At 42.8% G+C, this 14,145-nt stretch overlaps 1 protein-coding gene across 1 annotated transcript in view; it reads left to right on the forward strand.

Moving 5' to 3' along the window:
* Positions 1 to 13,329, forward strand: part of ARNT2 (aryl hydrocarbon receptor nuclear translocator 2) — an 86,396-nt gene extending 73,067 nt beyond the window's left edge. Inside the window, exons 15-19 of the mRNA XM_070953921.1 lie at positions 5,967 to 6,066; positions 6,734 to 6,872; positions 8,669 to 8,834; positions 12,249 to 12,385; positions 13,231 to 13,329. Coding sequence (XP_070810022.1) covers positions 5,967 to 6,066; positions 6,734 to 6,872; positions 8,669 to 8,834; positions 12,249 to 12,385; positions 13,231 to 13,329 — 641 coding nt within the window. The remainder of the gene's footprint in view (positions 1 to 5,966; positions 6,067 to 6,733; positions 6,873 to 8,668; positions 8,835 to 12,248; positions 12,386 to 13,230) is intronic.
* The last annotated feature ends 816 nt before the right edge of the window (positions 13,330 to 14,145 follow it).

Raw genomic sequence — 14,145 nt, forward strand, 5'->3', positions numbered from 1 at the left:
CTCCAAAGCACCTGAAGGCAGGAAACCCTACACCACTTCAGACAAATGGTTATCCAATCTCTTCTTAAAAACTTCCAGTGTTGGAGCATTCACAACTTCTGGAGGCAAGTTGTTCCACTGATTCATTGTTCTCACTGGCAGGAAATTTCTCCTTAGTTCTAGGTTGCTTCTCTCCTTGATTAGTTTCCACTCATTGCTTCTTGTCCTGCGCTCAGGTTCTTTGGAGAATAGCTTGACTCCTTCTTCTTTGTGGCAGTCCCTGAGATACTGGAAGACTGCTATCATGTCTCCCCTAGTCCTTCATTTCATCAAACTAGACATACCCAGTTCCTGCAACCGTTCTTCATATGTTTTAGCCTCCAGTCCCATAATCCTCTTTTGTTGCTCTTCTCTTTAAGATGCGCTCACCATGTAACTCCCAAGAGATGATGCCAAGGGGTTGCAACCTTCAACTGGAAAAGTGTTTTTTTATCAGGGCAACCTGGTCTACCCAAATACGGGATGGAGCATCCTGCTTCCGCTTTCACCTTTCAGCCCCAATCCAGGAGCCTTCGCAGGCAGTCGCTTTCATGACAAACTATTTTTGGCAAATATAAAATGTAACTTCAACTGGGGAAAAAAAATTAAATTCCTTGCACTTGCTTCAAGCCATCAAGGAACCATTTTTGACATAGGATGCCGTTAAAAAAGGAATAGAGGCAAAGTACTTGTTACTTTTACATATTTTGCATAGTGTTGATTTTGGATTGACTTTTTCTGAGCCAGTGCGTGCAAATAGCTGTAGTTTGCACAGAGAAGCCTATCATGCTAGGGACATTTGCTCTGCAGCCGTCAAGCACGTATCTTAGCAGGGGAGAGGGGGGGGAAATGAAAATATCCCCTATTGCTCCGACCATGTGTTTATAAGCAACAGATCCTGTAAAAAATATCTTCAAAAAAAGAAATAATACAGTTCAGGAAGAACTTTTTTAATATCTGCATTTATTGCATCTCCCAAGTTAGATATAACTCACTTCTCTTTTATCCCTGTCCAAAAAAATAGAAACAAATACCTAAATATCAGAAATCAGATTTTCTAGATGGCTTTTTGTTTGGCAAACCTGGCTTCTTGGCTTCGGTGCTTGGAGCAGAGACATTTAAATGATGCTATACAGTCTCTTGGAGGAATTTGTCATTGATTTCTCAACATCGTGGCAACGTTTCCACATTTTTTAATTTAAGCCCAAATCCAAATTTTTATTTTCTGCTGTTGAGAAGTTCCCATTAAGAGGTCCTCATGCACAATTTGAATTTCAGCTTCGGGAGTGGGGGGGAGGGTGAAAATTCTGGATAATAGACAAATGTTTGTTACTATTTTTATACTGTTTTCTGTCTGGGATGTAACGACAGCGATCCCAGATGCTATTTGTCTCCAGTTGGAGTTCCTTTCAGTGTCAAGAAACCTTGATCTACTGCAGCTGTTTTTAAACTTGCCTCCTCCAATCGTGTTGCATCCTAGTTCTGGAAATGTTCAGCCTGCACAGCCGTGCTGGCTAAGCATTATGGGAGTTGTAGTCTGGCACGTTTCGAGGATGCCCATTTGGTGAAAGTGCCTATGTCGCTCAATAGTTGAAGGAGTGATTAAATGATTAATTTAAATGATTAAAGGCCTGGAGATTAAAACATATGAAAAACGGTTGCAGAAATTGGGTATGGCTAGCTTGGAGAAAGGAGGACTAGGGGACACCTGATAGCAATGTTCCAGTATTTGAGGGGCTGCCACAAAGAAGAGGAGGTCAACGTATCTTCCAAAGCACCAGATGGCAAGACAAGAAGCAACAGATGGAAACTAATCAAGGAGAGAAACAACTTAGAACTAAGGAGAAATTTCCTAACAGTGTCAATAATTAATTAGTGGAAGGGCTTGCCTTCAGAAGTTGTGGGTGCTTCCTCAATGGGGGCTTTTAAGAAGAGACTGGACAGTCACTTATCTGAAATGGTATAGGGGCTCCTGTTTGAGCAGGGGGCTCGACTAGAAGACCTCCAAGGTCCCTTCCAATTCTGTTCTGATTGAAGATTGATTGACTTATTAGCAAAAAATAGTCATGCCAAATGTTGTTTTTTAAAGCTTGGCAACAAAGGTGCCCCTGGCCTCCAAAAATGGGACGTAAATGTTTATTATTTTGAACTGAAATTTCACAAATTCACCTGATTTGGCTGCACTACACCAACGCCTTGTGAAAATTGAATGCTCAAGTGATAGATCTCTTTTTTTTTTCTTCCCCCCTCCTTTTTTTTCTTTTTTGAGTGTTTGTTGCTGGGCATGTGTGCATATAGCAATAGCAATAGCACTTAGACTTATATACCGCTTCATAGTGCTTTACAGCCCCCTCTAAGCAGTTTAAAGAGTCAGCCTCTTACCCCCAACAATTTGGGTCCTCGTTTTACCCACCTGGGAAGGATGGAAGGCTGAGTCAACCTCGAGCCTGGTGAGATTCGATCTGCCAAACTGCTGGCAGCTGGCGATCAACAGAAATAGCCTGCAGTACTGCACTCTAACCACTGCGCCACCACGGCTCATATAATTTGCAAAAGGCATCCCTAGCTAAAAAGATTGCCAACCATAATACATTTATGCCCCTCCTGCTTTTCCTCCAAGAAACTGATGTATGGTTCTTTCTACGTACACCCTGATTTTATTCACACAGTAGTCCTGTAAGATTAGTCAGACTAAAAGGGAATGACTTATTTAAGATCACCAGCTCATTCTGGAGAAAGGAAGGCTGAAATTTGACCTTCCTTAATCCTAATACGTCACTCTACTGAACTGCCCCTTCTAACATAGACAGTTTTGTTTAGCAAATGCTAAATCTGGCCAAGATTTTCAAAGCTGATCCCAAGAGTCAATTATAAATACAATGTCTTTAGACAGTCGTTTGCAACATCTTGGGTCGATTTGCAATTTGGTACAGCTTTGCCATTGTTCTTCAAGTCATGGCTTAAGGCCAAAATAAATAAGGTTAAACTGAGCTGAACTCTGCTTTCCTGGTCAACAACTTAATTTTTGAACCCACTGTATTCATGATTTGCTCCCACAGAAGCCAGGAGAGAAGCAATAGGATGCCCTTGGTGAACTTTTCTTATTAGATAATTCAGATGCGTACTTTATTTCTGCCTGCATTTGAGCCTTATTTCTGAAACCCTGATTTTGCAATTTGTGGCGAGAAGATGAGGCACAATTGGAAGCATACATCAAAAGTTTGCAATTCTGACATCAGCACTCTGTTGGTCAAGAAGATGCTTTTTCATCATGCGATCTCACCTAGGAAAGATCTAATGTGCTACAGACCCCATAATCTCCTTAATGGGAGTCTTGTGAGCAGTAAAATGAAGAGGAAGGACAGATTCCAAAGAAGTGAACCGCCCTTCCTCGTGGGCTGAAGATTGCAGCAGTCATCTATACACATAATCTGTTTACTGAATTAATGTATTTAATGGCTTTGCAGAGAATTTTAAAGCATAAAATAACCAAACAGTAAAGTTTGGTCAATATGATAAGCCAACAAAAATGGACCATATACTATGCTTCGATTTGAGCAAATGTCAAATAAGAACAGCAGAAACCGACCCAAAAGGAATATGTCAACCTAGTTGAATATGCAAAATGCATCTATACAATGTCTATGGAGATTCTCAGTCTATCAGGGTTCCAAGTAACACTCCCAATGAAAGAAGACCCCAAGGCTAGAACTTCCTCAAAGTTCCATTTTATGAGAGATGTCATATTGGCACATCTGGGAAAACCAATCTGAAAGCTTCCAAGTTTTCTCCACCCAATAGAAAGCCCAAGTCCCTTCCCACTGCACCCACATGTCCATCACATGGTCCAATCAATGCACCTTCCCAAATGGAGATGCCTCCCAGTCACGCCACTCCAGATGCAGGGCAAGATGTCCTTGACTCTCTGAGAAAGGAATGTTATTATGATGATATATCTCACCCCTGCTCACTAGTGGGTTTCAAATCCCATCGCTACTGGTTTGCTCGTGGATGCACTCGCGTGATGCTTCTGCGCATGTGCAGAGACGTCCGGGCAGGTGGGCGGAGCCTCCTGCCACCGCTGCTACCAGTTTGCCTGATCCAGTGCAAACTGGTAGCAACCCACCACTGCCCCTGCTCCATACAATCCCCCCTCCCAGTTTCCCACAGCACTAAATGTGGCAGCCCTGAAGATCCAAAGAAAAAGATGGCCTCCAGGGCTGACACAGTCTTAAGCTGAAGAAGCTTCTTTGGATGAGAAGTGAAATGCCTTCAAAAAAAAACCCCAGAAAGTCCAGTTGCGTCTTGAAAAGGCACCTTTGGGGCATCTGTAGAATGTTCTTCTGATTTGTGGCAACATCATACGAGCAATCTCATTCAAACGCAACGTTGCTTAGGAGGAATTTTGTCATCATCCCACAGACACAGTTGGAAGACAAGAAGGTAGCATCTAGTTGAAAGGCCACCTACCCACCAAATTGTTGTTGCTGTTGAAAGGGTTCATGATGTTGCCATGGTTGTGTTTTGTTGTTAAAGATTAGAAGAGATTCAGAAGTATGAAACAACATTCGCGGGCTACACATACGTACATACATACATACATACTAACAACTTTATTGTCATTGTACGTATATACACAGTATATCCATACAACGAAATTCACTTAACACCCAAAGACCAGGTCCAACACACATAACAATCTCCAAACACACACACACACACACACATCACAATTCCCCCGCCCCTAAACCACCCAAGCATGCATGCAACAAGACCAAGTAATGCTGTCCAACAGCTCACTGATGGTGGCCCTTTAGTTCATTGTTGAGTGCAATTATAGCTCTGGGATAAAAACTATTCAGAAAACGTGTGGCTCGCGTTTTAATTGTTCTGTAACTTCTGCCAGAAGGCAAGAGTCCAAAAAGATTGTAAGCAGGATGGGAAGAGTCTCAGAATGTTATGCAACTTTCTCAAACAGCGAGATTCGAAGATGTCATCCAGGGCTGGTAGCTGGACTCCGATGATATTCTGGCCAGTTTTAATGATTCTCTGTAGAGCTTTTTTGTCCGCTGCAGAGCTGCTCCCATACCATGCAAGAATGCCGTATGTCAGGACACTCTCAATGGTGCTGCAACAATAGGACAGAAGTAGATGCTGAGATAGATTTATCTTCCTGAGCATTCTCAGGAAGTACATGGAATGAGGGCTAGGTGCAGGATATGGTTACGAAGCCAATTTGGCAGCCACAACGGTAGGACTGAAGCTAAACCTGGTTTGTATGACGGTTGCCTTGTTTTATTTATTTATTTATTTTACTTATTTTATTTGTCAAGCATGTATAAGATAACAGATATAAGTATAAACACAGTTATGAATACAGGAAATGGATACGAATAAATGGGGACATTAGAACAGGGATGGGAGGTACGTTGCTGCGCTTATGCACGCCCCTTACAGACCACTTGAGAATGGGGTGAGGTCAACAGTAGACAGTCTAAGGTTAAAGTTTTGGAGGTTTGGGGAAGAAACCACAGAGTAGTGCATTCCAGGCATTGACCACTCTGTTGCTGAAGTCGTATTTTCTGCAATCGAGTTTGGAGCGGTTTACTTTAAGTTTGTATTTATTGTGTGCTCATGTATTGTTGTGGTTGAAGCTGAAGTAGTCATTGACAGGTAGGACATTGTAGCAGATAATTTTGTGTATTATGTTTAGGTCAGACCCTAAACCCAAAATTTCATACCTGGTGGCATAAGGTATTGTGTTGTGAGCAGAGGAGTGGAGGACTCTTCTCGTGAAATATCTCTGGACTCGCTCAATTGTATTAATGTCCGATATGCAGTGCGAGTTCCAGACAGACAAGCTGTATTCGAGAATTGGTCTAGCAAAGGTTTTGTATGCCCTAGTTTGCAGTTTTTGAACCGTCTCTTTCTGTTGATTACACTTGCAGCAGATAAAAAGATGATGCCTTCAGCTTCCACAACAGGAAACCAGCAGATCTACTCTCAAGGGAGCCCGTTTCAACCAGGACATTCTGGGAAATCTTTCAGGTACTGTGACTTGTGGCAGAATGAATAAAGGCAGCGAATCAACACTTGGCATACATTGAGCAAGCATTCGTGAATAGGATCTTTTGACCTCAGTATTATTAGGGGAAAACCAGAGTTCAGAAATAGCCAGATTCAACATACAGTTATATCAATAGAAGAGAATATTTGTAGCTCAGGTTTGAAATGAGAAGTCCTTGGTGCTCCCTGAGCTCGGTTGTTTTCTTGCAGACATTTCATTATATAACTAAGTAACACCATCAGTGCATTAATAGCCTTTACTTATTGATTGTATTAATCTTGGCGCTAATCTCTGCTTATCTGCATATTCTAGCACTGTTGATATTACCTAGTTGGGTAATGAAAAGTCTGTAAGAAAACAACCAAGTCCATAAATACCAAGGACCCCACAATTCCTCCTCCTCCTCCTCCTCCTCCTCCTCCTCCTCCTCCTCCTCCTCCTCCTCCTCCTCTCCAGAAACCCCACTTCTAGCATTGATGATGATATTGCCTAGTTGGGCAATGAAATGTCTTCAAGAAAACTTATCAAGCCCGGAGAGCACCAAAGACCTCGACCTCACATACAATTATATCTGGACTGGTCCATGTAGAATGAAGGGACTAGAGGTCAAGCAATCTTCCAAATCCCTTTTCATTTTCTTCTTTGCAGCTCATCTGTGGTCCATGTGCCAGGTGTCAACGACATCCAGTCCTCTTCATCAACAGGACAGAACCTATCACAGATTTCTCGACAGTTAAATCAAAGCCAAGTCGCCTGGACAGGAAGTCGCCCTCCATTCTCTGGACAGGTATGGCAACTAATTTCAAAAAGCTGGCTTTAATGACATCTATTTTTGGGCAGAGCAATCGTGTGTTACATTTTGGGCTCTATCGTTTTGATCACAAGAGGCATATTGGAAGGTAGAGTGATAACGAGACTTCCTCTCCAAAGGATGCTTTGGAATATCCCTGAGTGAATATAGTTTCTGTCTCGACAACACCTGAAAGCAGCATCCCATCAGGTTTGTGTCTGCTACAAATTTGAGAAGCATTTCCTCTAACGGAATAGAAGGGAATGGGAATGGGAATGGGAGTGGGAGTGGACTGGACTGGACTGGACTGGACTGGACTGGACTGGACTGGAATGGAATGGAATGGAATGGAATGGAATAGAATAGAATAGAATAGAATAGAATAGAATAGAATAGAATAGAATAGAATAGAATAGAATAGAATAGAATAGAATAGAATGGAATAGAAAATAAAATATGGAATAGAATAGAATAGGAATAAGAATAAGAATAAAAAGAAAAGAAAAAAAGAGCCTGGTGGCGCAGTGGACTAAGCGATGTTAAAGTAGCACTTAGTTGCCAGCTGCCTGCAATTACTGCAAGTTCAAATCTCACCAGGCTCAAGGTTGACTCAGCCTTCCATCCTTTCGAGGTAGGTAAAATGAGGACCCGGATTGTGGGGGCAATAAGATGACTTTGTATAAAAAAGAACACCACTTAGGGGGGGGCTGAAAGCCCTACTAAGCAGGTATGCACAAAAGTATGAAGGCTATTGCTTAATGCATTGTAAGCTGCCTGAGTCTCTGGAGAAGGGCGGCATATAAATCGAATAGATAGATAGATAGATAGATAGATAGATAGATAGATAGATAGATAGATAGACAGATAGACAGATAGACAGACAGACAGACAGACAGACAGACAGACAGACAGATAGAATAAGAATAAGAATAAGAATAAGAATAAGAATAAGAATAAGAATAAGAATAAGAATAAGAATAAGAATAAGAATAGAGCTGGAAGGGACCTTGGAGGTCTTCTAGTCCAGCCCCCTGCTCAAGCAGGAGAACCTATACCCGTGCTGGCGAACCTATGGTATGCATGCCCGAAGCAGCACACAGAGCCATGTTGCCTGGCATGAGTAGCGTCACCCGTTCCTCTTCCGGGTTTCTGGCGGGCATGCGCACACGACAATCAGCTGGCCTTTGTGCATGAGGCAGTGCCAGAAACCGGAAGAGCTGGTTTTCCGTTTTCCGGCATGAGCATGCATGCCGGCCAGCTGATTGTCACGTGTGCATGCACAGCAGTAACCGGAAGACTTGCTGGCCAGCTCACATCGGTGCACCAAAAACCAGAAGTACCTTATCCGGTGCGTGCATGCTTCTCTTCCAGGTTGGGGCCCTGACAAGTGCAAGCGTGCGTGCAAAGTGCTCCCTTTTTGGTACTTATTGTGCATGTGCGTTCGCCATCCCTGACCTATCCCATCTCAGACAAGTGACTGTCCAGTCTCTTCTTAAAAACCTCCAGTGATGGAGCATCCACGATTTCTGAAGGCAACTTCTGTTCCAACTGGTTAATTCTCAGTTCCACAAGTTAATTGTTCGGTTCCACCAGTTCTTTGAGTTACAATAGCCAAGCAATAAAAACGAAAGCAAATGACCTAATTAGCCCTGAAAAAAGACACTGATACTGTAATGCACGAGGCTGTCGGGGCTAAGCTTGGATCTCTGTTGGATTGCTTCATTTTTTTATTTTTATGTTTTGGAGAAATGTGGACAGATATGTCAACTTTTTGGGGTTTACTCTCCATTCAGCAAATTCCTTCGCAAGCCAGCAAGGCACAATCGTCGCCCTTTGCCATTGGATCCAGCCATAGTTACCCTGCTGATCCGGCTTCCTTCAGCCCCCTTTCCAGTCCAGCTACGTCTTCTCCAAGTGGAAACGCCTATTCCAGCCTAGCTAACAGGACGACGGGCTTCGGTAGGTATGGAAGTTGCTCTTAACCGCATTAGCGCATTAATATATACAGGTAGTCCTTGATTTACGGCCTCAATTGAGCCCAGGAATTTCTGTTCCTAAGTGAGACATCTGTTAAGTTGAGTTTTGCCCCCATTTTCCGACCTTTCTCACTGCAGTGGTTAAATTAGTAAATACGGTTGTGTTAGTAACACAAATCTAGCTTCCCCATGGACTTTGCTTGTCAGAAGATTACAGAAGTTGATCACAGGGCCCCGTCATAAATAGGAGTCAGTTGCCAAGCCTCTGAATTTGGATCACATGACTGTGGGGAGGCTGCAGTGGTTACTTTTTTACTCCTTGTATTGAAAAAAATTAGAGAAATTGTCCAAAAGAAATAAAGCAAGATAGTATACATAGGGTAGTCGTTGCATCATAGAAATAGCAGGTATTAAGGGTCAGTTGTGAAGGGGAGAAATTCAGCAGGTTCTGACAGGTTCTGGAGAACCGGTAGCAGAAATTTTGAGTAGTTCAGAGTACCGGTAGCGGAAATTTTGAGTAGTTTGGAGAACCGGTAGCAGAAATTTTGAGTAATTCAGACAACCGGTAGCGGAAATTTTGAGTAATTCAGACAACTGGTAGCTGAAATTTTGAGTAATTCGGACAACCGGTAGCAGAAATTTTGAGTAGTTCAGAGAACCGGCAAATGCCACCTCTGGCTGGCCCCGGAGTGAGGTGGAAATGGAGATTTTGCAATATCCTTCCCCCAGGAGTGGGGGGGGAATGGGGATTTTGCAGTATCCTTCCCATGGAATAGGGTAGGAATGGAGATTTTGCAATATCCTTCCCATGGAATAGGGTGGGAATGGAGATTTTGCAATATCCTTCCCCCAGGAGTGAGGAGGGAGGGAAAAATTTTGAATTTCACCCCTGGTTTGGTGTAGTAGTTATAGACACTAGTCTAGAAACTGGGAGACACTGAATTCTAGCCCCACCAACTAGGTGACTTTGGGGTAGTTCCTCTCTCAGCTCTAAGAGGGAGAAGGCAAAGCAATATTCTGAAAATATTGTCTAGAACTCAGTGACTTTTAAGATATGAGCCCTTCGACTGCCAAAATTCTCCATACTGGCAGGGGAATTTTGAGGGCTGGAAGTCCACATATCTTAAAGTTGTCAAATTTGAATAAAAAAAAAAAACACCCACTGGTCTAGAAGATTTGACTCCATGGCCCCTATCAAGGGTTATCTTTATTACTCTTGGCAGCTTCCATGACACTGGCTCTTGCAAGCCCTTTTCTCTGGAATAAAATACCGAACAGACTGTTCCAAAAGTGATGCTAGCCAAAATACAAGACTTGAACTATCTGTGTGCATAAGGGCCATTGTGATTGCAAAAAAAATAAACTTAAAAATTCTGACTGGCTAATAGCCCAGTATTCTTCCAGGCTGATTCCTTTTCATCTGACAATTTGCTCCTGTTTGAATTAAAAAAAAAAAAAACCCGGGAAAAAAAAGGAGGGGGGGGGAATTGAACAGGATGTGTTCTCAATTCAGCAAATTGAGAATAAAATATTCTTGACCAAGACAGACTTCACTGAAAATTCAGAAGAGGGTGTGAGTGGAAATGTCAGAAACAAAAGGTGAAGAGAGAGCATATAAACATCAAAGCGTACGCAAACAAAAATATCTATTTTCTTTTTCTTTTTCTTTTTTGAAAGTTCTACAGTGAATTATTCCAGCCTAAGGCAAGGAGAAGGGGAAACAAAACTTGATTTAGCTGTTCCGGACACTGAATCTAATGTCTAGCGTGTGTATTTTTCAGGACACTGGTTCTTCTAACTCAAAAGTTACCAACAGGATTTGTTTTAAAAAGATCAGCATCAAACGATGTTTATCTGGAAAAACATGTGGATAATTATACCATTGTTTGTATTATTAATATAATGTAATATAATATATTAATATAAAAAGTAGGCGTTTTGGACTACATTCACAAATAGAAAAGTTAGTGCAAGTTTATTTATTTTATTATTTATTAGTTCAATTTATATGCCGCCCTCCTCCAAAGACTCAGGGCGGCTTACAATGCACTTATAGCAATAGCCTTCATTCTTTTGTATATACCTGCTTATTAGGGCTTTTGGACCCCCCAAAAGTTTCTACTTTGTAGAAACAAAGTCAGCTTATTGCCCCCACAATCCGGGTCCTCAATTTACCTACCTTTGAAAGGATGGAAGGCTGAGTCAACCTTGAACCTGGTGAGATTTGAACTTGCACTAATTGCAGGCAGCTGGCAGCTAAGTGCTACATAACAGCACTTAGTCCGCTGCACCACCAAGGCACAAGTTTCTAATTCTTATTATAATAAAGAAGTTTAATGTTCTCCTTTGGAAAGAATGAACCTACAGTTTGAGGAATCATCCTGGGAAGACTTCATTTTCTGGAGGGTTGGGAGCAAAATGTTTCCTTTTGACTCCTGATGGACTTTTTTCTATGCATTTAGATAATGTTTTAAAGAAGGGGCTACTTTGCGGTACACAGGAATATTGTACGAAGTGACAGAAAAGAGGGGGAAGCCCTACCCTAAGGATCAAAGACAGGCAATGAGTCTTAACCAGAGGTGGGCTTCAAAAATTTTAGCAAGGGGTTCTCTGCCTGGTTGCTGGGTGGGCGTGGCCATGGTGGGCATGGCCTAGTTGGCCTCCTGCACCACAGCGGGGGTTGGTTGCCCTCCCTGGGCTCCAGAGGTTTTCCTCGAGCCTCTGGGAGGGCGAAAACAGCCTCCCCAGGCTCCAGAGGCCCTCTGGAGGCTAGAAACGGGCCCATTTCCGGCCTTCCCGAACTTCCGGTAGGCCCGTTTTTTGCCCTCCCCGAGCCTCCATGCATGCCCTGCACTTACCTGCACCCAAAACGGGCCACGTGGGGACTCCTGGGAGGGGCGGGGCCAGCCAGGAGTGGGATTTGGGGGTTCTCCGAGCTGCACAGAATCTTAGCTAGAGGTTCTCCCGAACCCCCGTGAACCCAGCCTATCTCTGGTCTTAACCTGATATTCTGCAAAGACCTTGCTCAGATTTTCTTTAGCCTGGATAACACTGTGCCTCTCATTACCTTAGAGAAAGGGAGAATTTTTTTTCCCTTGCACAGAGAAGCATAGAATGATCTCATGGAAGGTGAAACTCTATTGTTGATCACCAGTTGATTTGTTCACAAAACGAGGGCTTTGGAAGGAGGAAAGACTTAGAAGGATAAGGTATTCTGTCCGCCGGGATCTTGTTGCTAACGGATTCAGTCCGATCCACAGGCATTTGAAGGTTCCCAGTGCTGGCGCTAATTCACCCACAGACAAAGTGCTAGCATTATCATCATTTTGTTTCACAGAAAGGGGTGCTTCTCACAAGAATCATCGCGGTGGTTCCTTTTTCTTTTTGTTTCTTTCAGCAGAAAGCAGCCAAAGTAGTGGACAGTTTCAAGGACGGCCTTCAGAGGTCTGGTCCCAATGGCAAAGCCAGCACCATAACCAGCAAAACAGTGAGCAGCATCCTCACCAGCAAACTAGCCAGACAGAAGTGTTCCAGGTAAGTGCGAACCACCAAAATATGTTTGGGCACCATAGTTCTAGCTTTAGGGATTCCATAGAGTCATCGAATTGGAAGGAGCCATAGCAACGCTTACAAACAACTCCTGCTCGCTATTGGATTTCACGTTAAGGCATCCATAACAACTGCCCGTCCAGTCTCTGCTTGGAGACATCCAGAAGAGGGGAGCTCCTTAGATAGCAATAGCAACAGCACTTAGATTTATATATCGCTTTACAATGCTTTACAGCCCTCTAAGTGGTTTACAGAGTCAGTCTATTACCCCCAACAATCTGGGTCCCCATTTTACCCACCTCGGAAGGATGGAAGGCTGAGTGGGATTTGAACTGCTGAATTGCAGGCAGCCGGCAGGCAGCAGAAGTAGACTGCAGTACTGCACTCTAACCACTGTGCCACCACGTCTCTTGAAACCTAAACTTGGATCTCCAACCAGTAGTAAAAAAAATTGGATTTCACCACTGCTTACCACATACTAGAGATTGACAGAAAATGGGCTGCATAAGCACAGTGGGAAATGTATGCATGTATTGTGAATGTATTTACGTTTATCGGGCAGCATTGAATTCAAAAAAATCAGGAGATCACGGCTGACTCATGGGCAGCCTTGGGTAGCTGATGAAGGATACCAGGTACAGATACCCTTGGTCTTAACTTTTATTTTGGAAGCATTTCTTTGCCAGTTGCTCTGCTCCTTTTTCAGTTGACTCCTTTGCAACGAAACAAAGCGTTGGTCTTGAATTGCAGAAATTTCAAACGAGTGCATTTTTTTTACCCCCAGGTTAAACCAAAATCACATTTTCTTTTGCTTTTTCGTTCTTCCACAGGATATGCTACCTATTCCAGGGGATCCAACACAAGGGACTGGCAATTACAACATAGAAGATTTTGCTGATTTGGGCATGTTTCCACCATTTTCCGAGTAAATTTATCTTGCCAGATAACCTGCTCTGGCACAGGGTTGGGGGAAAACCTACCCATGTAGCCTGGGCTCTGTTTTTTGTTCGTTCATTTGTTTGTTGGTGTTAACATTATCATAGAAGCTCTTATATAAGGAGCCTCCATTCTTTTCTTTTGAGATAACTTGCTCTCCTCCCCCAATGTTAACCATGCAAGTTCTAATAATTTACACCGTATTAGACAGGACTCGTATAAGGGTTCAATTTGTACAGGCAGTCCTCAATTTACGACCACATTCAAAATTTCTGTTGTTAGGTGAGTCATTTGTTAAGTGAACTTTGCCCCATTTTACGACATTCCTTGCCACAGTTGTTAAGTGAATCACTGCAGTTGAGAAGTCAGTAACGCGGTGGTTAAGTGAATCTGGCTTCCCCCTTTGCTTCGTCAGAAGTTTGCAAAAAGTGATCACATGACCCCGGGATGCTGCAGTGGTCATAAGTCTGAACCGGTTAGCAAGCATCTGAATTTTGATCACATGATTATAGGGATGATTGCAAAAGTTGTAACTGAAAAATGATCATAAGTCTCTTTTTTCATTGCCGTTGCAGCTTTGAATGGTCACTAAATGAACTGTTGTAAATTGAGGACTATCTGTATTTCATTCCCAATTGGCAGAAGAGGTCAGGGTTGGATGGGTGAAGGTAAGGGGGGAAAAAAGAATGGGGAGGCACGTTGTGATTTTTTTTTCTTTCCCCTGAGCCTTTAACATCAGAATGTGAATCGTTGCTAATTTCCCATTTCCACGCTTAAAATATTAGGTGCGCCAATCCTTCACTCACTAT

This window comes from Pituophis catenifer, unplaced genomic scaffold (assembly GCF_029215685.1).
Source record: "Pituophis catenifer annectens isolate HBS135680 unplaced genomic scaffold, rPitCat1.0.hap2 SCAF_14, whole genome shotgun sequence".
In the NCBI taxonomy this organism is placed as follows: domain Eukaryota; kingdom Metazoa; phylum Chordata; class Lepidosauria; order Squamata; family Colubridae; genus Pituophis; species Pituophis catenifer.